This window comes from Nipponia nippon, unplaced genomic scaffold (genome assembly GCF_047370975.1).
Source record: "Nipponia nippon isolate SJK-2023a ecotype South Korea unplaced genomic scaffold, ASM4737097v1 scaffold_1, whole genome shotgun sequence".
Classification (NCBI taxonomy): Eukaryota; Metazoa; Chordata; class Aves; order Pelecaniformes; family Threskiornithidae; genus Nipponia; species Nipponia nippon.
In genome coordinates, this window is record NW_028262290.1 from 95,863,582 (window position 1) to 95,886,318 (window position 22,737).

Consider the following 22,737-nt stretch of genomic DNA (forward strand, 5'->3'; position numbering starts at 1 on the left):
AATGTGACATTTTGTATTTTAGATTCATCTTCTGTAGTAATTTTGGAAATGTCATACAAACAAAGATTTTGTCATTTACCAATAGAATTACTATGCATGGCCGGTTAGCCATCTCTTTTCTGGCTCTTCTGGTTGTTTCAAGTCAGCAAGCCATAAAAAATCTTTATCTCTCTGAAACACAGCAATTTGGAAGATAATCGAATAGTGACTGGGGGGCAGAAACGCCAGTCTGAGGAATTATACCACAATCTCTCTTGCATTTACAACCTTCCTCAAAGCGAGTGTCAGTTGAGTAGGAAAAGGAGATAGAAGATTCATCATATTTCAAGCCTGTCTCATTTGCATGGTGGCATAGCTGTCTCATCTCCTGCTGAAAGACTTTGCTTGGCCAGCGCTGACAAACTGTTTTGAAGAACTCTTGCCATGCCCAAATGATTCATCATTAATAGCTTTAGACATTCTCTTTAAGCATATGGTTACTTCTGCTGGAAAGCATATTTTGAAACCTACCAAATTCTATCCTCTTAAACTATAAGAAGAAGAAGAAAAAAAAAAAAAAAAAAAGAAGAAGAAATAATAATGCAATGCAATTGATCTAGTCATTTAGCAGTTCACATCAGGGAAAAGAGCGCTCATGGACAACATCACCTTCCCGCAAGGTCCTGCTGCTCCATTTAATCCAGTATTCACACCTGCAAGGTTACCAAAGCTGGCTACCATTTCTTCTTCACATTCATTCTCCTCTGCTTTCAACAGCTTACGTCCCACTCTGCAGCAGTTAGAAAAGAAGAACTGAAAACAGATGAACAACAAAGCAGACACAGAAAGCACTTGCCATTAGAAAGACATTGCAGTTTAATGTTTGCCTTGAATATATCATAAGCCTTGCAGGGTACCCAAGAGAAACAAGTGTGCTAAGCAGAGAAACAACTAGGCTTCAGAAAGCGGCATATGAAAAATGCAGTCACGGCCCAAGTAACACAACCAATATTTGTCAGTCTGTGCCACAGGTTGACATAAGGAACCTAAAGTTTCACTGCCCATGTATAATCAGCTCTGTCTGATGTCAGGGCTTGGGTTCTAGGTTAAGAATATTAAAGCAGGAAGCCATCGCCTCTTGTCAACACTTTCATGACCAATTGACAGCTTCAATAATCTGGAACAGGTTTTTGGAAACCCTTGGTTCCTTGGGGATTGGGTTGCTTTAAACCACTGAAAAAAATCTTATTATATATATATAAATCCCACTGCGTTTTTTCCAAAAAAATCTTATAAATTCATACATAAATCTTATTTATAAATCTTCTAAAAGATCTTGTTTTATATACACCAAAAAAACTATATATATAAATTATGTCATATATACATATATATATATATGCACAAATGCACATACACCAATTTTCAGCTGTATGTGAACAATTACACCTTCCTTGGCATTTATATGTTAACTTCTTGTGTAGTTAAATTGATTTTGGGGGTAATCATACCAACTCAAAGATTTTTTTTTTTTATTATTTTTTTTTTCAGAAAGAGGTGCCCGTAGCAAAGCCGAACTCCAGCAAATAGCATAAGAACAGCCCTACACTGGATACCCCAGCGCTGCCCTGCTTAGCGCACAGGATACACAAACAGCACGGTACCCTTTGGAGAAAACCTTGTTCCTAGAGCACAGCAGGAGCAAATACAAAACTAGGTCATTTACAATAAGTACTATAAAGCTGTATGCTTTGGCAATCCCATCCCATCTTTCAACAGACACAGAACCATTAGGAATTCCTCTGTCCCTACTCAGCACCAGTACCTAAATAGAAATGGCCCTAAGTAAAAACATCTGTAGATGCTCTGCTGGCTTCAAGACGCTTCAGCTCTTGCTTCCACAGCCCACTTTAAAAGTCCGGGGAGGGTCAGTCAGCTGTTCCAGCAATGCTCCAGCCACATTTGCAGGTGGAGCTGGGGCAGGTAGCAGAGCACAGAGACAGACATGGCAGCTCTCAGGAGGTGGAGGCTGAGCAGGCTGTTCGTGGCCAAGGGCCAGCCACATGCCACACTGGAGGTCAAGGGAGCTGCCTGCAATGTACTGAGAGGAGTCATATGAACCAAGGAGGATCCACTGCATCAGGTACAGTTGCAATTCAGGATTAGCTTGGGCATATACAACACAGGCAATCAGAGGACAGGCTCTCTTAGAGGTTGCCAAGCCATGTGTTCACTTAAGTCTTTAGCCACAAAAGAAAATGCTAAAATTTAGTGTTCATTAAAAAAAAAAAATCAAAACAGCATTTCCCTGGACTGCACTTCTAAAACATTCCTTCAGTATTTTCTGACTTGCTTTTGGAAAATTCAATTCCAGTATCTTCATTCCTTTTTCCTCCTTTGCATTCTAGGTGATAATGTGAGAAGCCTCCACATTTGTACAATTAACATGGTTCTTTATCAAGAAAACCATTTACAGAGACTCTGCAAATCACACTAAACATCCCTGTCTGTCTCCAAGTTCCTGGCACATTGCTGCAAATCAGTTTCTACTCAGACCTTCCCTACGTCTGTTTGTTTGTTTTAAGAAACATATATACACATTTACAGAAGTAAAATTACCCTGATACGCAGCTAAGCTGTTTTCCAAATTCCTCTGCCAGTAGAATTGCATCATGTAAATGCCCAGGCAATAGCTAAATCAGTTGAAAGGCCTGTGTAGACGCTAGTCCCAAAGACGTACGTGGGAATTTTGCCCAAGCCAGAACCAATGAGAACAAAGGACAAAATTTTAGTGTTAAGGACTGAATACAAGAAGCACAGGGTCAACCACCTTTGAGGTTTTATCCTTGAGCTGCAGTCAAGTCAACTTGGGTCCAGTTGTCCTAAATGGAAGTAACAAAAGATGTTTCTTGAATGTCTCTAGCTAATTTGTAGAGCTGAAACATCTGAGAAGTTAACTTCTCTCCTCAAGAAGAATGGTCTGTTTGGAACTTTGTACTTATTTAGTTTCTCATGATGGAAATTATTTCACTTAATTTGGTTAGAGCTGCATTGACACAAGGGTTCATTAGGACACCCATTTGCTTGCAATTCAATTTAAAATTAAATACACTTTGTTGTTGATTTTATTACTTTTAAACTACTGTATCTATTGCCTTTATTAGCTGCTAATACACAATTATGAAGGTAAACAGTTTTCATTACTGAACATCAAACATTTAAATAACCGCATTTGATCTCTTCTGGTTGCATCATTTTTCTCCTTTTCCTCGTTTTGCTGGGTATTAGATTCAAGAGAATAATTTATTCAGTGAAGTTGGGCCTCTTTTGTGCTCACCAGCATGCTCATCAGCTGTCACAGCAGATCATAGCTTCCTTGGCTGTATCCACAAGGGTTATTTATTTCCTCCATCCATTTCTTTACAGGTAATTTGATGTATGTATTTATCTGAAGGTCTCTTATAGCTTGATCACAAAAACATTGCTCCAATTCATATTTCCTTCACTCTCCATGGGTAATTCAGAGGCAGGGATGAAGGGCGCTGGGAGAAGCCATTTGGTCACCTTTTGAAGTGCACTGTGTGTAGCACTTAAAAATTACAGCCCAAGTTGGGTATCTGAAAATCGAAAACAGAGGCCTCTTTCACAAGCACAGGCTTAGTTTTTCTAGGCCTGAGGTCCTTTGTTTCGGAGAAGTTCTACTCATTAATATCTGTAAAGCACTGAAAGACCTTTGGAAGGAAAGCACATTAGATAGAAGTACAAAGTAGCCCTTATCTGACATACCTTTGAAAGAGTTCATGAATCCTGGCTCGCAACTTTTGTTTCTTGTGGTGAGAGACTTCCTTGTGGTGCTTTGAGTCCCACATGCCAAAAAAAAAAAAAAAAAAGAAATGAAAAAAAAACAAGAAATTTTTTTTTTCCGACTGTACAGAAAGAACATGGAAATAAAAGCCATAAACGTGCAATTTTCCAAAAGTTTGCCTTAGGTCTTCCAGTTGAAGTTTTTCAGAAGCAATTAGGAATTTCAGCCACCATTACTTTATTCCGTTATTTTTTCTATAACTTTTTTCCATATATTTTTCCATATGTTTACTCCATTCTTTCCAAGGGAAACTGAGCTCTAATCTCATTTTAAAAGCTTAGTGCTACAACATATATTGGTGCACGGTAGTGCCCTACAGCCCTTATTTTTACTACACCTAACACAGTCATATATATGCATACATATGTATGTGCACATATAAGTGGGTCTGTACACGCTCAACAAAACATAATATGCAAAACAGCTAGTCATAGACTACCAGAGAGCACACAACTTGCCCCACTTTAATTCTGCTCCAGATCTTGAGGCCTTGTATCACCACAGCTGTTTTTAAATGTTTGGTAAGAGGGACTCGCATTTTTGGGTGTTGCAGTGCGTAGGAGGCTAACTCGCATGAGCAGTCCTCTCCCCCTATGGTTCTGCAGCAATCCAGCACAGCAAGCTGAAAAAGTTAGTCCATCAAGAAGCCAGCATCCACACCTTTTTGGACTGCGTTCGCTGTGCAAAACCTGAGAACAATAACCCCTCTGAAGGCTGTAGACTCAGGAAAACAAAGTTCTTCTCCCTGACCTGCACTGTTCAGAGATGTTGCTGAATATTCAAGGGCATACCTCGTGCTTCCTACTGGTGTCCCTGAGATCATCATAAAGTGTGCATGCAACACTACCAATCTACAAGGAGGCTTCCTACTGTATACCATATACTGTCACCTAAAAAGTGTAAAATTACATTCCCCTTCCACTCCCACCAAGCCACAAAGCCAAACAATATTTTGGTAGGGAAACAATGTAATAGTCAATGGAGAAAAACTCCCCATTGGAGGCTCCATATCTGGCTGTTGAAGTCTCTCCTTTCTTCCAAATCTCTAAATTTTTCCACAAATATCTGGCTGTTTTCAAGGAAGCTTAGGAATCTCTACTGAAGACTAAGGCTTTGGGAAAATTATTTGCAAAGTATCCCACTTATTTCCAAAATGAAAAATAGAGTATAAAAACAGACTACAAAAACATATTACAAAAACCTGCATGAGTAGCTTTTAACATAACTTGTTTAAACCCTGTAAAATTAAAGCATGGTTGCCTTAAAATACAGTATGATTTGTTGGTAGTCCCAGCAGAGAGCTTCAGATAGATGCAATAAGTCCTCCAGGGCCTGGTCAACAATCACACATAAACAATTACAAAGGTGACATGACCAAACTAGCTCAAAGCGAGACCTTCCAGCTCTCCACACGGCAGCTGTATCATGAACAACACTCCCTCCACCACTGCTCCTCAGTTAGTGGGAACCAAGCCCTCCTGCTCCTGGACAGCTTTGGGCTGAAGTTCACCAGGAGTCCCTGGAGCAGGGACCAGGACTCATTTCTCTCCTGCTCCCACAAACACTGGCACTGATTTTCTTTCCCCAGCCCAGTGAATCACCACCTACGCTGCTTCCCCAGGAAGGGCTGGGACCTGGCTCCAGTCCCAGCTCTGCTTCAGCAGAGCTGGCAGCTGTCTGGTTAGGGTGATCAGACCCCCCTCGTGCCACTTCCCACAGTCTGGTGAGGACTGCAGCCACCAGGGAATGTGCCAAGAGAAAGGGCAGGTTGTTCCTCCCCAGTTGTCCCCTGGGGATGTGCTCCTGGGGATGCTCCTGGGGATGTGGTGTAGGGGACTCATCCCAGCAGCAGCAAGGACTAAGCAGCAGCAGTCACCACCCCTGCGAGGTGCAGGAGCCAGTCTGCCAGGGCTGGGGCATTTGGGAGAGTGCCCAGCAGCAGAGCTCAAAGTCCCTGAGAAAGTCTAATGACAAAAACTACCAACCAAAAGACATCAGGCATTTCCAGAGTTTGGTGGCAAATGGGAAGAAGTTTAAAGTTGAGCTGAAGCAGTTAAAGCTAAAGTTCAGAAGAGAGGAAGGGAGCTTTGTTCATAATTTGCCTCCTGGATCCAACTCTTGGTGATGTCTTCGATAGCGATTTTTCTGAGGTGGGCACTTAGATTAAGAAATAACATGAAATAGAACACTCACTTCACGTAAAATATCAAGTAGCCATAATATTACAACATTCAGACGTTACCAGTCCAGGCTTATGCTGAGCCAGAAGTATTTTTTTTTTCAATTGATTATATTACCAGAATACTGTAGCTATCCAATCCCCTTGTTTATCTTCCTAATCTTAATTAAATAATGAATATTCAAAAGAAAATATGAATCGGGGTTCTCTGTATGAACTGCACTGTTTTGCATCTCTCTGCCTCTGAAATGGCAATGGGAATATGATTTAAAACTATTTCTTCTGGATCCTAGTAAAATATTTGCCACAGTATGTCATGATAATTTTTAAAAAGCTCTATCATCTACCTAATAAATTTGTTAAGTTTATTCAAATCTTATTGAACAGGAAAAGTGCAATGAGTCATGGTTAATATTTCTTTACCTACACTAAGAAATAAAATATATCAAAAATTCAATGCTTAGGGTCCTATTCAGAAAACCACTATGACTCTGTAATACATCATCTACATGATTAAAAAAAACAGGAAACTTGCTTTAAAATGAATTATGCACCACCTTGAATAAATTTCCATCTTTCCTATTTGCAAAACCCCAAAGTCAGTTATGTAAATTTTAACCTACACTAATTACCTCAGGGGTGTGCAAGCTAAAGGAAAGTAGATGCAGTAGAAAAAAAAAAAAAAACTCAGACATTTCCATCACCAGGAAGCAATTTAATAGAGGAAAAAATGTGTAAGTTTTCAAAAACAGAGCAGCCCATATATATTTTTTTTAAATGTGGAATAATAATTGCTGCAATATCCCTTGAATCAGAGATTTACTGGAATAAACCCAAGTGCTTTTTCTCAATGGCATATACCATTGCACACATAGCTAAGTGCTTGTTTCTCATGATGATACTAGCATTGTCTAGACTGTAAAAATGACCCATTGTTGACAATGGGCGTTCCCAACAAGAAGGCATGAAATGTGGTTTAGCTTCAAGTCGATAAAGACATTGAGGGCCCCTTCAGAAAAAAAAGCTACTAAAATCTGGGAACCTTCAGAGCTTGCCTGGGATGTACTGGAGAAAGCAGGGCGTTGTTTGAAGGCAGAAGAGCAGCACCACTTTGTCCTATTCCCCGTCCTGATACCAGGCGCTGCTTTAGCTGTGAGCCAACTCCTTCACATGACTTTCTCAGTTTCTTCATCAGCCATCTTGAGGTCTAATTACACAAATGGCCCATCTACTGATTTTGGAGAGCATGATCAAGACCAGTATTTGTAAAAGGTCTTTCACAGTCTGGGCTCAGCCTAGAGACACACAATCGTATGTATGGTTTCTACTGCAGGCAAAAACAAGAACCTGACTCAATACTATTAATCAGTGCTGACTGGCTATTTTCACTGTGAAACTACTTCATGAATGGTAGGACTTGATTCCTATAGTAATTTTCAATTTGGAAAAAAATTAAACAAAACCCCACCCAAACACTTCCTTTCATCTTAGGAGAAAGCCCACAAAATTCAGCAAAGCTTTGAAGCAAAATGGAATTGGTTTTCTATTATTGAGTAAAAATGGAGTGTTTAGGGAAAGTATTTACCCGCCCCTTTTTGATCAGTTCTAGCACTAGTATTACAACCTTCTAGTGAGGTAACTCACCCCATTGCAATTTGGAACAGCCAGTTAAGCCCTGGCCCTGATGAAATTGTACTCCCTGAGAGGAGTTGCTGTGGGCATCCACTTTCCCACAAGTCCTCCTCACCAGGTCAGGGCACAGCAGAGGCAGCACGGAGACACCACCAGTAGGGTGTTCAGCAGCCTCCCACCACCCACGGGGATCCCACATGCAGAGGATCACGATGAAGATTCCCCTTCATTTCACTCCTTGAGAAAACACGTTGGTACATCACAGTGCAGGAAGTGCTGTCTTTCCAGCCGTAAACAAATGCCCAAATAAAAGCTTTTACCTAGGATTTCCATCTCTGCATCCCAAAACATTTCGTAGTGATGGAAATCCTGTCCACTCCGTTTTTACAGGTGGGAGAAATGAGATGCCAGTAAGAAAGAACTTGCCTGAGCTCACCGGGCAAAGTGTCAGCAGGACTAGAAAGAAAACCTATGTCTCTAGTCCCACCGGTGCCACCTAGTCCACCTCCTTCACGCTCTGGCTGTTGCATGGAGATTCACTCCTAGTGACTTTCAACATCTAACGCACCGTATACCACAAAACAAGTGAAAAATGAAGAACCTTTTGAGATAAAGAAAAAAAAGTATTGCAAGAAAAGTTAACATTCCTTTCAGGCAAAGTGAGATTGAGAGGCTTATCCTCTCCAGGTTAACTACAGAGAGATCACAAGGAAGTGAGGCACTGAGAGGTAAGTGGGATGAGCACCCTTCATTCAAAGCAAAGAGTCTAGTAGCCTCAATAATGCCTGCTCTGAAAATTGCACTGCCCTTTGCAGTGCAGGAATTTGGGCTACCTTGTCTTGGAGATGGCTACAAACCAAGAGGTAAAGTTGTGTCAAAATCCTGGGTAGTATTATTCACAGCACACCCTGCCAAAAAAATCTGCCACAAACTCAGACATGTTTTTAAAAGGGAAAGAGAAAAAGCAACAAAGCAACCCCCTCCATGACTTTCCTTCCAAATAGAAAATTAAACCAATTTACTGTTCATGAGCATAAAATTAAAAACTTAGACAATTGAGCCATTTGTAACAGCTAGGGAAAAAAAGAATTCATACACTCTCTTAAAATTGATACTGCAGAACACAAAGTGAGATTTACTTTAGTCATGCTACAGCCTTATTACACTGGGTAATACAGATACATTTAGTGACAACATTGGCTGATCATTTTGATAAATTTGTAAAACATTGCATTATCTCTACAATGCAGTGAAGACTGAACTACCAACCAACACGGGAAGGCAGTATCCTGCTACCAAGGTGGACACTTTTATAAGACATATATATTAAAGACACTAATTTTGAACAGTTATGGAAACTAGATCTGGCTGTAAAATAGGTGTGATAAACAAGGACCTGAACTTCGCCAAAACTCAGAGGTGTTTTTATTCAGGATTTTGATCCAAGATTATAGTACTAACAAATTAAAAAAACTCAAATGACTTTTCTTAAGATGCACTGAGGAAACTCTGGAGGGATGTCTATTGCAGACCTACCAGTTTCTGCAAAACAAAGATTTTTGCCTCTCCAGCCTCAAAACAGAGGACTCGCCCTTCTCATTTCTGTCTCGCCATTTACAGAGAGACCACCTGTAGTTTCTTCAGAACCACCAGGTACTCCTTCAGATGCTTCTTATTTCACAGTTGAGAAGATGTAGCTTCAAGGTCATAAAGCTCTGTGTCCTCATCAAAATCTACAGACTATTGTGAGTGTATGCAAGGCCATTTATCAGAGTGTCTGACAACCATAGCCAAGCACTAAAAATACACAACGTTGAAATAGCATTTACCATTGATGAAGAGACTTTAAGCAGAAACGTGCTAGCCTGTCAAAGCTCTGCAGGTTCAGATGTCTCCAGATTAGCCTAGAAATCGCCAGCAACTAAGAAGCTTCAGGTAATTCAAGCCTAAATAACAAGATATAATGGAAGAGGCTAACCACAATTTATTAGGAAACACATTCCCCCTCCAGTATAAACTCATGTAGCATGAGCAATGCCAGTGGAAACCAAGTGAATTGTACCAATCTATGGATCTAAAATGCATAGTTTACATTAAAAAAAAAAAAAAAAGAAAAAATATTCATAAGCTATGCAATGAACTTCAGGGTTTTACAATCTTTTCTACTTTCTGGATACTAACAGCAAATCATGGCATGAACAACTGAAGAGAAACTGAAAGGAAATACTGATGGGAAATACTGAGACTTTTTTGTGGTTTTTTCCCCATTCTTCCTCAATTTAAAAATGTTTGTTAATTTCAGCACAGAATGTTTTTATTATTTCTATAGTCTTTTCAAAGTCCCTCATGAAACTTTACTCCTGTTATCCTCTTACTCTTCCCTAAAGCAGGTATCTAATTTTAGGTCTGTTTTGTAGATAGGGAAAACTGAGTCATAATAACTAATTTGCTTGTCACAGCCCCATAAAAACTGATGTTTAGGGTTTGAGATTACAGTCTATCTCATCTTTCCGAGTCCCCATTCTTTTTTCTGACTGTCAATAAAGCATTTCCTCACAAATTTGTCTCCATAATTGTAATCTAAAAGCACAGGCTTTGGCTTTATCCAATAACTTCCATTTGTAGTGGCTTTCACATCATCATCTGTTTCAAGTGTGCAGGCATGTATTTGAACACTTTATAATTAAAAGAGACATTCACTTACAATTAGTATATGAAAATTAGAGAGAGGGAAACAATGCTTTTAGTACAGTTTACTATATGTCTTAAATACAACAGTGGAAATGACAAGTTGCCATGCCTAATGATTTTTCTGTAGAGAACAGATCTTCTCCTGCAAGCCCACATCCTGCTCCATCTCTCTGATGAAAGTTATAGGTGGAAATCATTTTACATTTTCAGCTGAAATGTAAGCCCTCATTCTCCAATGTGAATGCTGACATAAGCAACTGTATCATAACATCATACTATGCTGACACATCTTTAAGTGAACGTATGCACTTTGGTATACGTTCTGATTGCAACCACTTAGTTCTGAAAGCTGCATCTTGTCTAAGGGTCTAGCACAGTAGTGAGAGAAACCGACTGTGCTAACAGATTGCCAGCAGGTTGAACAACAGTGATGATTTCCCACCTTGGTACTAAATAAGTAAGCATGCATGTAATGCAACTAGACTGTCTTTCCCAGTATTTCTACACCTCTCAACTTACAGATGATCTGGTAATGTTTCACACTAACAAGCTGGTGTGAACAACTCCACGGCCCTTAAAAACCTCAGATTGCACATAGAAAGCCCAATATACCTCAAAGTTAGCCCTGTTTTGAGCAGGAGGTTGGACTAGACAGCCTCCAGATGTCTGGTCCTTCCCCACCTGAACTAATCTGTTCTATGAAGTAGAGGTCAAAAGTACCATCCAGCATAGGTTCCACTCAACAAATTCAGCTCTACTGTAAGACTGCAGAAGCAAAAAAGTTACAACATTTAGAGCAATTCATTTATCTGTAGCTCATAAAATCTGTGTAGTCTGTTAATGCTGCTAAGGAGCCTCCTGTCATAAAAGCTAACCAACAGTAGACTTAGCTACACCTGTAACTACAGTTTGGCTCCAAATGTATTAAAACTACAAATAAAACTGCCCTGGGAAAAAAAAAATAACAGTAATTCTGGAGAATACGTGAGCAACTAAAAATTTGTTTTTGTTGTATTTATTCTTGCAGGTTTGTGCCTCTTTACATCAGTAATGCTCACTCTTTCCTTATCTCATCTGTCCTCATCTGACTTCTGCGCCTTTTAACAGGTGGTCAGTACTTGATGAAGTCATTTAAACTTCAACAGGGCTTGGCAATCACTGATTCTCTTTGAAGAATCTTTCCAATTGCCTCTGTCTATTGAACCATAGAAATAGACTTCTTTACCGGAGTTTGTATTAGGATAATGAGCCAGAGAGCTGACCAGTCAGATTACCTTAAGCAGCAGCAAATGCAGTATCATCATTTACAGTAGCTGTAGGATTCATTGTTCCAGCTCAATAGAATATCAAGAATTGCTTTAGTTGTTTAATTGCCCTTCTGATCTTAAAGAATGAAAGAACACAGTAAAAACTAAGTGAACTCCTTTTTAGTGAAAAATATAAGAAATATAGAAGATTCTCATTACTTCTATCTAAATATTTATGTGATTAAAATCCACATAACTCCTGAACTAAGCAATCAAAAGAGAATTACAATTAAAAAGAACAGCTATATCAATGTTAAGGATATTGTGACAGCACAGTGACAGGCCCTTTATAAACATATAAAACACCTTTTCCACAGTTCTGCTTATGCTGACATTCATTTCTATGTCCCCCCTTCCATCCCCACCACCTCTAAAAAAAAAAAAAAAAAAAAAGAAAGTGTGTATATCTGAATGTCCAGAAGAAATGAAGAGGAACCTTAGAAATTCGGAGGGCTCCCAGGCTTGCCACTGAGGAAGCAGGAGCAAGCCTGATAGAATAGAGATACTTAGAAATCTCAGGTTGCCAGCCTACAGGGTAGAGAAGTCCCCCAGCTACACATACTGGCATCCTGGTCAGGCTTTGGGTCTTCTGGGTGGGTGCTGACGCACATCTGAGGACCATGGACACTCAACTAGGCAGGACATCAGAAGTCCAAGGGCCAGAGGCCCAATACTCCAGGCTTGTGTTTTTTGCCTTCAAACATAGGTTTCAGTGAAATGCTTTTTCACCAGTCCAGGAGCAGCCTACCTTGCAGGACTATAATGAATTCAATGAGCTTGGCCTAATGACAAATTTCAAAAGGAAATTAGGAGCTAAGCACTTCTGACAGGTGTAGATTTCTGTCTATCCGTGCCTTTGTTCTTCCTCTCTAAAATGGAGATACCCATAATTCCTACTATATCACATAAATGAGATTGAAACCATTACACTAACAGACTGTAGAGATGCTTTGACACTCAAGTAATGAACGTAGCATATAGGTAGTTCACGTAAAATGAAGTCATCCACTTTTAAAACATGGTGCAAAAGAAACATTGCCAGCTTTTGTATTCTTGACCTGCAATTCTCCGTAAAACAAAAAAATGACTCGTTTGAACATCACAGTCCTTTCAAATCTTGGCAAATGTCAAAAAGGAGTAGCCAGATTTTGGCTGAGAAAAAGTCACCTTCAATTCTGCATTGCTCTTAGGTGCACATATTCACACAAGCATCGTATTCACAAATAACAATCACACAGGATTGTACAATGCTTAGTAGGCTATAGCTTTGATGAGGGGAGGTCTGCAGGTACCATCAGGATATAAACAACAGTATTATCCAACAGGGTAGAACATGCAAGCAAATGTGCATTGATCTTTTATATGACCAAGGCCTGATCCCACTAATTAAATTCCTGGTTGGAGCGTAGATTTGTCATTGTCTTACATAGTACCAAATTTTGCCCACATGTTAGCCACCATTAACCAAAGAAAAACCGATCACTCCATCATCATATAAATTGATCTCTATGACTTGGCAAGGAGTCACAGCAGTGATGATACTGACCCTGTAAGAATATTAGGTCTAATGTCCAGAGGCATTAACCTTTTTTTAACCAAAAGGTAAATCTCTTGATGAAAGGCAACGTTTTATTACTATCCACCTGCAACAAATAGCTCATTTCTTACTACTATAACTCAATTGCTGGTACTGAAGAGCAAAATTTGCACTTTACTTTCAGATGCTCTTGAGTAATTCACATTGAGGTCGTGGATCAAAACTAATTACCACAGTTGTAATGATCAGGCCCTGCAAGGTGTTACGCCCAGCACAAAGACCTGAATTCTGTAGAGAGAGATGGAGGTTGCGAACAAATTACGTTTTGTTAAGAATACCGACCAAGTTGCAGGAAGAAGATGGCCAAGCGGAAAAGATCTTCTTGACTTCTGGGACAGTATTGATCCTTACAGTTGCTCCACTAATAATTTCTTCTGAGAGAACCCACATAAACCTGAGTAGTCACTTTTATTGTCTCAGTTCAGAAACAGCTGAAAATCCCAGAGCTGGTACTTTTTCATGGCATTTGAATTAATGACTAGCAAGATTATGTTGCCAAAGGCCCATCAAGTGCAATCTCACCCAAATCACCAGCTTTTGCTTCATCCTTGGCACAGTCTCTAATGTTTTGAAAGCATCTTGCCTTTAATCAAACACATTAAGCCAGCATTATGTCAGGTCTTTCCTTGCATGTTTCTCTGCTCTGTAAGATCAAGTTCTGCTTATAAGCATGTGTCCCTGCATTGCCTCATGACAGATTGTTTTCTGCGGCATTCTGCATACCCTGCCTTGCTTCTACCTGCTCAGCTTCTACCACAACACAATCCCTAAGTTATGGTTTTCTCTCAATAGAGTTTATTTTTCTTTATTAAAAGCAAATGTCATTGGGGCTTTTGAAATCTGTAGACCTACATGGTAGGCCACAGGAAACAGTACTGCTTTCCAAATTTAATATTCTTTAACGTGTTTGTTAACAGAACATCTGCTCCATGCTTTTTTTTACAAGAATCTATCAGATCTCCCCTTATGTATTTCTTGCCAACCTCAGCTACCAGCTTTTGCATTTACAAAACAGAACATGCAGTAACTAATGATGCAGCTTAAAGTTCCAGAGCTAAAATCTTGCATAAACCTTTTTTTATTATTATTTTGAAAAGCGCCTCTGCTCTTTCAAAAACTTTTAATCATGGTGATCTCATGCACTGAGCTGCTGTTCAAACAAAAGCCACTCATTTATTGTAAAGCTACAAAGCAGAGAAGAAAACCAACAAACTAAGGGATAGATAGTTAGTACATAGCTGTCCTCTTTGTGCCAATGCTGCCAGCAAAGCTTAGTGCAAATCAGATGCCTCGTTGGAGTGAATTTTTGGCAGCCTAAAAAGAAACAGCAGCAACTCAAGTGTGTTTCTGAACCTCGCTTAAAAAAACAGTCTCATGTACTGTAAACTCTCACTAGCTATTTTTAACCCTTGGGCTCCCATGTTTTGTTTTCATTTTATCAAAGCAAAGGAATGTGACAGAGATGTCTATTAGACTCCTTCACTCAGCCTGAGGGTTAATTATTCAGTTTGGTAGACATCTGAAAATATTATGTTACCTCTAATGGCAAAATTGATAGAAGCTTGTTTCAGGCTCACTTTATGTCATTATGGCAGATTAAATTAACTAATCATAAATTATGCTGGTTAAAGTACATCTACTACTCACTAAACCTGCAGAAGGAAGGGAAGGGGTTTTTTTTCTGAATAAGAAGTAAATGCCATTTAGCAAATTAAAGACTTTTTCAAACCAATAAATATACACTCAAACAAAAGCTGGAAGCATCCCAAAGATGGCAGCGACAGATTCTAAAGACCATAGCAGCAAGTCTTAACACTGAACCTGTACCTGCTGCGGAAAGGTATCAATACTGCAGTGCTGCAGGGCTATATCCACAGATCAAAGAGTAAAGACTGTCCATTAAAGAATAAAGAAGGTCAATTAAAGAAGAATAGGCATGCTGACATTATTGTTAGATGTCTTTGAATACCAGTATGATGCAAGATGTGCACGTTTGCAGCCCCTACTTCCAATGTCACCTTTCGTTTTCTGTTCAAAGCGGCTGAATGCACCATTTCTATGTGCTTCCAAGGAAAGGGTGGATTTGCACGTCACTAATTTAGAAGCCAATACAGATTTTTACAGTGATCCTCCTGTTACCTTCCACATTGCATTGTGCAAACATGACAACTGATACCATGTCAGTATGATTGAATTCCTAAACAGGGCATGGACAACTGAAGTTAGAGATGTGTGGGCAGAAGGTACGGAAAACACAGGCATTCAAGACCTCTTCTGTGCAGTATAAACGACTGAGTCTCTATCTGTAAGCTCATGGTAGACCAGCTTAATCAATCACATTAAATGAGGATTTTCTTTCTTTTGGAAGAAAAATAAGGAAGAAAAGCAATATTATATTGTATTACATGTGGATTCACATATGCAGTTGTCACTTAAAAAACAGGGTGTTGCTTTGGGATGACCGGGTAGCTTGCTTCTCTCTAGGAAACAAGCTTTGCTGAACACCTCCAAAAAGAGTCCAAGACAATCAGGCTCCCAGTGACCGTGTTTGGAAGGAGGGTAAACGAAGGACTGACAAATCTATTGTGTTCCTTCAGGTGTCACAGAGCCTCATGATTCTTTGGGGGCATCTGAATAGCCCAAACTTAGTTAGAGTGTAAACCCTCAATATATTATAAAGTCTTCTGGAAAGGTGCAGCACTCTGTTTGCTTGTTCCCAGGTTCCTATTCCATCAGTCCCCTGAGGCAGGTGATGCTCTTAGTACAATCTGAGTCCTTTCCGTTCATGTTTCTCTCCCATTTCATGTTTTCTGAACAACATTCCCCAAACCGTCTTCTATACATGATACACACAGCTACAAAAAAGTCAGCAGGAAGGAAATACAGCTACACAAGAATTTAGAGGGAAGCAGCAAGGAAGGGAATTGTGTCCCTCACCAACATGCAGAGGGCAATAATGACATTTAGTCCTGCAATGAAAAAATTCTAAAAACTTCCTCTGAAAATAAAAGAAAGCTTAGATCACCAGTCAGCAGATAACCTATTTTAAGCCCATCAGAGCCAGTGTGCTGTTCTCATGTTGCTAATTAAAAATGATAGATTCATCAATTAATCTCTCTTCCTGTCCCCTAGTCTTGGTACGAGATTTTTCAAAGGGATAAATGGTAGTTAGGTGCCCACAAGTATTTCAGCCCTGAAAACTCGTGCCTTTGTCAACATGAACCCAACCTTGCCTCTTTAAATTATGAAATGACAAAAAGAAAACCATAGGAAACTTTACTACTCTGAAAAACACAACAGATTTATAATTTGGGAATAATCTTATTCTCTGTACAATGAATATTGCTACATAAATCCTTCCTGGGCTCCAATGTGAACTTGTTCATCGATAAACGACTAAGCCTCTGTTAAATTTGGCAGAGAGAGATGTCCTAATCTTAGGCTCTTGATTGAAACTCAATTGCAATACTTACCACAGAGCAGTCAGATACTCTCTACTATTTAGGAAAGAAGCAACAAAGGCAATCTGTTTTTATTCACATTGAAATGGAGACAAAGATAAAGGTCCCGCTGTTAGCTTAGCAAAGTGCCAGTCACATAAAGCAAGCCAATGAAATGGGTTATCTTTTTCCCTTTCAATATATGTATTGCTGGGCAGTGAAATAGAATTGGGGTGTACAAGGTTAACAAGCCAGCATCATGTTATGAAGCAAGCGATAAAATTGTCTTATAGTTCTTAACTCTGACCTGTTCCAGTGAAAAGCTGCCAAGCAGAATTATGTCATCCTGAACATCTCTCTCAAACTGTTCGATATATGAAGGAATCACTTCATCTTCAAGCTCCCTGTGAAGGTCACGTGCCTTACTGGAGCTGACAGGCATCACGGAGTCTAGAAAATCTTCACTGGTGACACGGGCTGCTTGAAACAAAAGTGGCAGATTATCTCTTAGCAAATAGGAGTTCATTCACTGGTTAGTACCTTCTCAGTCAACATGTTTGGCCCACTAATATTTTAAGACAACAATTCATGCCTTAAAACGAACAGTAATAAATAGCAGTAGAACAACTGGCAGGTTCCAAGTGCCATTACCAGGAAAGCTCTCCTCAAGAGCAACATCTGCATATAGGGAAAAATTTTAAAAAGGGGTGCTCTGCATTTCCATGGTCACTTCACTCCCCTGTAAATCTTAAAGGAATTAGGATTTAGAACAAATTTGTCTTTCACTCCTGAGAAACAGGAGGAATAGCTGCAATTGAAAGGGAGTTTTAGGCGGAGCCACATCAAGCATTTCATCTTCTTCCTACTCACCCTGGAGGATCAGATTCCTCCCCCAGGTGTGCGTGTACATCTCCTGCCTAATTAATTGGGTCCAGTTCTGTTCTCACCCACATCATTCCCCTGATTTCACTGCAGTGATGTATGCAGAACCCAAAGGGTACATGCTGCATATGAATAAAAATAAATCCCATTCATAAAATCAACCTTAAAGAGAAGCTGTGTCCTTTTTTCAGTTTAATTCATCATGCTACGTAGAAAAATAGATCTTCTTATTGATATCTGCTACAGTACTAATAGTATGGGTCATAAACAACAAAGACAACTATTTTTGCTCATTTCTCCACATTAGGATCACTAAGAAATGACAGATATCAGGTTGTCCACATCTGACTTCATCTTTCTTGCCTCGTATTTCTGTGTGTAAGTGCATGTTTTTACAGTTCTCTCTGCCTTTCTCCGCCAGAAACTGCCATATCTAGTTATTTGTTTTTCTCTTTGTCCATCCTAAGACATGAAAGCAGTTAAAAGTTGTTTGGTTTTTTTTTTTTTTTCCTCACTCCCCTTTGAAGTCTCTCATTCTCTAATGAAGACCAGAAAAGGAAAGATAAAACTAAGGCTATTAAAATTTTCAGTTTTGCTCACTACTCATTGTTTAATGACTTTAATTGTTGAGCCTCCCGAGTACGTAAATCACCTCGGTGCCACCAACACACAGGAAGTAGGGTGGTTTTTTTATTTAATTACAACAGGATACAATTCAAAATCCTGTTGGGGGAAGCATACAGTAGATATAAACAACCCAAACCATTACCTTAGGGTACAGAATCTCTTCATGTAGCATCTTACAAGCCTAATGAAAAGTGATTTGACCTACAACTATTAACTACAAAAACAAAACAATATTTACATTTAAATTTACTGTAACATTAAGGGTTTGGCTAGGAGAGAGAAAATCCAGGAAGCGCTGGAAAAGGAAACATTGCCAACAGCAGAAGATACGGTCTCATTTGTTCCCCTTGATACTGTGCAGTACACAACGGGCCATACGCTCAGCTGATATAAATCAGCTGCTTTACTGCTTTCACAGGAGCAGTGCAAGTTTACACCTGGGAAGACTGTACATTCCTATCTCAGGATCCTCTGGGTGTAGAAAGATAGTCCATATATATCAAAAAAGGAATAAAAACATTTGATTCACAAAGACAACCATGCAGTGATTCATCAAAATATCCTTTTTCTTTTTTATGTTGATTATTTTTGTGAGGAATCGTATCAAGTGAACTCAGTTTTGGTGAAGACATTGGGCTTATTAGCATGTTTTGTGGAAAAAGAACAAAAGAAGATGGAGAATATTTTCAAAAGCCTTTTCACGGGAAATAATTGCTAAAAATACAGAGATAAATTACGATTCAGATTTGAAAAATATTTGATTAAAAGATACATATGCTCATTTAAGCACAGTTGGAAAAACTGCTCGTTTGCCTGAGCTGGAGACAGGGAGAGAACAGGGTTGTTCAGCTGGTCTATTCCTTCCACGCTGGCATTGCAAAGATACCTCTGAAACTCAGTCACCATCAGGTTGCTCCTTATCTGAACTGACCCACAGGTTACAGGCTTGAGCTGCTGCCCCGGAGCAATGCTCCACCAAAACAAAGCCTCCACCTCCTTGCCGTGCAGAAGTAGCCACGGTGTTAAAAGTGTTACTACTTTGTACACACAGGATGAAATGGCTGAAAATTTACAAGGGAATTCATTGATAGATTGATAAACTAATTAAAAACTGGCTGCTTCAAGTTGTTAGCACGTGCATAAAACTGTTTGTTGCCTCGGCTGTACTTAACACTGCAAGTCATACTTTTCACATAGTTTAAATCACCACTACTCCTTAGCACAGGCTGTATTTGCAGATGCTGTGCTGTAATTAGAACAATCTCTCCGGTATTAGCTTGGCTGCTCATAACTTCATTTACTCCTGCATTTGTCTATCAGATAGCAGTGGTTTATACACTGAGACAAGAATTTAAAGGGTAGGTTCACCAGCAGACTATACCTCAGCATGGCTTTGAATATATAAAGCAGCTATACACTCCACATGGAAAAAACATTTTGGCTGCCTGGTTCTAGAAGACTCTGTGTATAAATTGTAGATAAAAAAAGTACATCACCAAAGGCTCATGCATCAGTTTCAAACAACTAAAATGCTGCAAAACATTGCACTTCAAATTTTTTGGTTGTTGCCAAAGAATAATATAATAGAAAATATTTTTTTATGGTATTCACCTAGCATCATCTTAGATGCGCATGGATCACGATCTTACATTGTTTGAGAGATTTTATCCCTAAGTAAAAAATACACAGTTTACATCTTTCTCTAAAAAACAAAAAACCAATGTTGCTTTTTAAGTTGCTTTATAATATGAACACATACCATAATAGTGACCAACAGGTTACTCTATGACAAAATGCCTTAAATATACAATTATATAAATTCTAAGCCATGTTCTTTCCTTTCCTTTGGGGATCATCTATTAATTAGGACTGTATGACTACGTGATTTTTTCAGCTCAGTGGTCAAATGAAGAAAAGAAGCAGTTCTGTAAGAGTGGAACCAAATGAATCCTAGTTTTCTATGGATTTTCTGATGTCTAATAAGGGTCAGTGGAGACATTAATAATGCTTGTCTGCTTTGCTCAGCTGCCCACTTCCATAAAACTGGTAGGGAAGTCAGACCTGTGTGACTTGCTCTCTGTTAAAAAAAAACGGTTTGGAAGTGAACAACAGGTTCAAAAATCGGGAGGAAGAAACACAGACAGGCAGAAATAAATACAGCCTCATATAGGCACACAGAGGTGGAGACTGCACTAGTCTCACTTCCTTAGGAAGATCTTGCTCTTTTCTGGATTTTATTCACCCAAGCAAAGAAAAGTAAAAAATTCAGCTAGAACAGGGTTGCAACATTCACCTGCAGGACTAGCTCTGATACCCATTATGGTAGTTTTAAGAAATAAAAGCACTGAGGCACCGCTCAAGACACAAGACAGCAGCAGGCTGCAGTGTCCCCAACTTGCTGCCTTCATGCCTACACGGGGGGGCTCTGACATGCTCCTGGAGTGCGAGACATGCGTGTTGATGCATTTTCTTGCCCTTGAATTAAATTGGTGAGCTGGCAGCTCAGCAACCTCAGCAGCCTCAGCATGAGATCGCCATCCGCAGAGCACACCGTGTACATTCAAATGGCTTTGGATGGATGAGAGATTTGAACCTGTCTCACACCCCACGTAGCCAAACAGTAATAACAGAATTTTGCCTTTCATGGTGGTTTGATAAAACTAGTTGGAGAAAAAGACTTTTTTAGTTCTAACATACCTGGTAAGTTCAAATTATAAACATTTGAGGAGATGAGTGAAGCCTTATTTCTCTCTAAATATGCTGTTTGCTATTATCCTCTATAAAGCATCAGTTCATCTTAACAATATTCATTAATGTTATTTGTAATATAACAAAGTTTTAGGGCACCTAGCTGAAGGAGAGACTAACCACTGATGGATGGGGAAGGCTTCCCTTTCAGTCCCTGGTTCCCTTGCTTAAAAGTGGACAAATACACATGGTGCAATTTGGCTCACTTAACTTTAGCCATACAAAAAGCAATGGTCAAGTCTAAATCAGTTGTCCAAGACCCTTCTAGAGCCAAAGGAAAGAGAAGAACTGCTTCCAGGGTGCAATTTGTCTAATCAGCTAAGAGGTCTGCGTGAAGTGGGCTGAACCACTGCCTACAGGTGCTTCTCTCTCCCACCACTTTGAGGGAGCCCCAGAAGCTAACTTTCAGAAAGCTAATGGAAAGGGTACTGAACCCCAGCCTTGGGCAGCCTGTAAAATGACATCAGGACATTTTCCTTAATCATACAGGATTATTTTAATGATAAAGTTATTGAAGAATATGAAATGCTATAAATATTGGTAGATGGGGACTACAGAAGTACCACAGATGGACACCCCATGTCAATCTTTCTTATAGAAATAATGTTGACTTCATAGCCAAACTCGTTTTTATTTTAATCTATGTTGTTGAAGGATAAAAGCAACAATCAACCTGCAGCACTGCTATAATCTTTCTCAGCAATGTGGAGCTCTACATTAACATGCAACAACAGAGAGCTTGCTAATAATGTTAAAGGTTTTTGCTCAAACTATCTGTATTAATTTAGCTGTGATGGTTTTACTTTTTTTTCCTTGCATTTAAAATGAGTCAAAACGGGTTTCAAAGACATTACTGATATGTCCAGTGCCATGTTTTGCCATAGTGGATTTTGCAACCCTAGGCAAATGAAAATGCTCACATCTTCTAGAACAAAGTTGCTCACAAACTAAACAGTCATAAAGCATGTTACAGCTTCTGGAGCTCCAGTGCCGTAGGCAACCGCCTGCTCTGTCTCTCTGACAGAGTAGGTCCTGTGTATAACTGAAATATAACAGGAAACCTCATACAAATACAAAAAACAGAAAATACTTTTACACAAAAGACCTCTGCTGAAAAAGGAGGGGAGGAATACCCAAAAGTACAAGGGCAGCCCTGAGCTGGGGCTTGTTCACATGCCACTTCTCCTAGGATGAACCAGAGTAGAGCAGCAGACATGCACCTTGTGTGAGGCTGTGGTGGCAACAGTCTCGTGAATCAAGTGGATGTTAAACAATGCCTGTAAAAATAAGTGAAGCCAAAGTAAGGCTGCTGGCTTGAGGTGAAGAAATCTCTTCTCCTACGCTTCGTTGTTTTTACTGAAGATGGAACATCAATTTGTATTTTCTAACAAAGCCACAGAAAATTTTCTTGCTCACCTGGCAGTGTAAATCCTTACACAGATAACCTCAAACACTGTGTGATGTGACCGGTGCATCTGACAAACGGCCCACCTATTTAATGAGCTTAAGTAATGATTTAGATTTCTAGCTTTGAGCACACAAGCAATGATATTTCCAGTCTTCTTGCATAAGGGTAGAATTCAACATGCAGTGAAGTGGCCTAGAGAAAGCACGCCACTTAAGTTACACTTAAAACCACATAAACATGACTCAAAACATTTGGGGAAAAAAGATCTTACAGGCTTGCATTAAAATCAATGTCCCTTTTGCTTCTGAGTTCAAAGGGACGGATTACCCATTCTCCTCCCCACAACCAGACTCAGAAGAGTTTTATTTTTCTTTATGCAAAT

The 22,737-nt window shown here is 39.5% G+C and overlaps 2 protein-coding genes across 2 annotated transcripts in view; both read right to left on the reverse strand.

Annotated features, from left to right (window-relative positions):
* Positions 1 to 2,119, reverse strand: part of LOC104021898 (uncharacterized) — a 124,149-nt gene extending 122,030 nt beyond the window's left edge. The window contains exons 1-2 of the mRNA XM_087748580.1: positions 1,889 to 2,119; positions 649 to 792 (exon numbers count right to left, since the gene is read on the reverse strand). Of these exons, the coding sequence (XP_087604706.1) occupies positions 649 to 792; positions 1,889 to 2,119 (375 nt within the window). The remainder of the gene's footprint in view (positions 1 to 648; positions 793 to 1,888) is intronic.
* An 11,618-nt stretch (positions 2,120 to 13,737) lies between these two features.
* Positions 13,738 to 22,737, reverse strand: part of LOC148057488 (orofacial cleft 1 candidate gene 1 protein homolog) — a 31,221-nt gene continuing 22,221 nt past the window's right edge. Inside the window, exons 6-7 of the mRNA XM_087748707.1 lie at positions 16,998 to 17,167; positions 13,738 to 13,833 (exon numbers count right to left, since the gene is read on the reverse strand). Coding sequence (XP_087604833.1) covers positions 13,738 to 13,833; positions 16,998 to 17,167 — 266 coding nt within the window. The remainder of the gene's footprint in view (positions 13,834 to 16,997; positions 17,168 to 22,737) is intronic.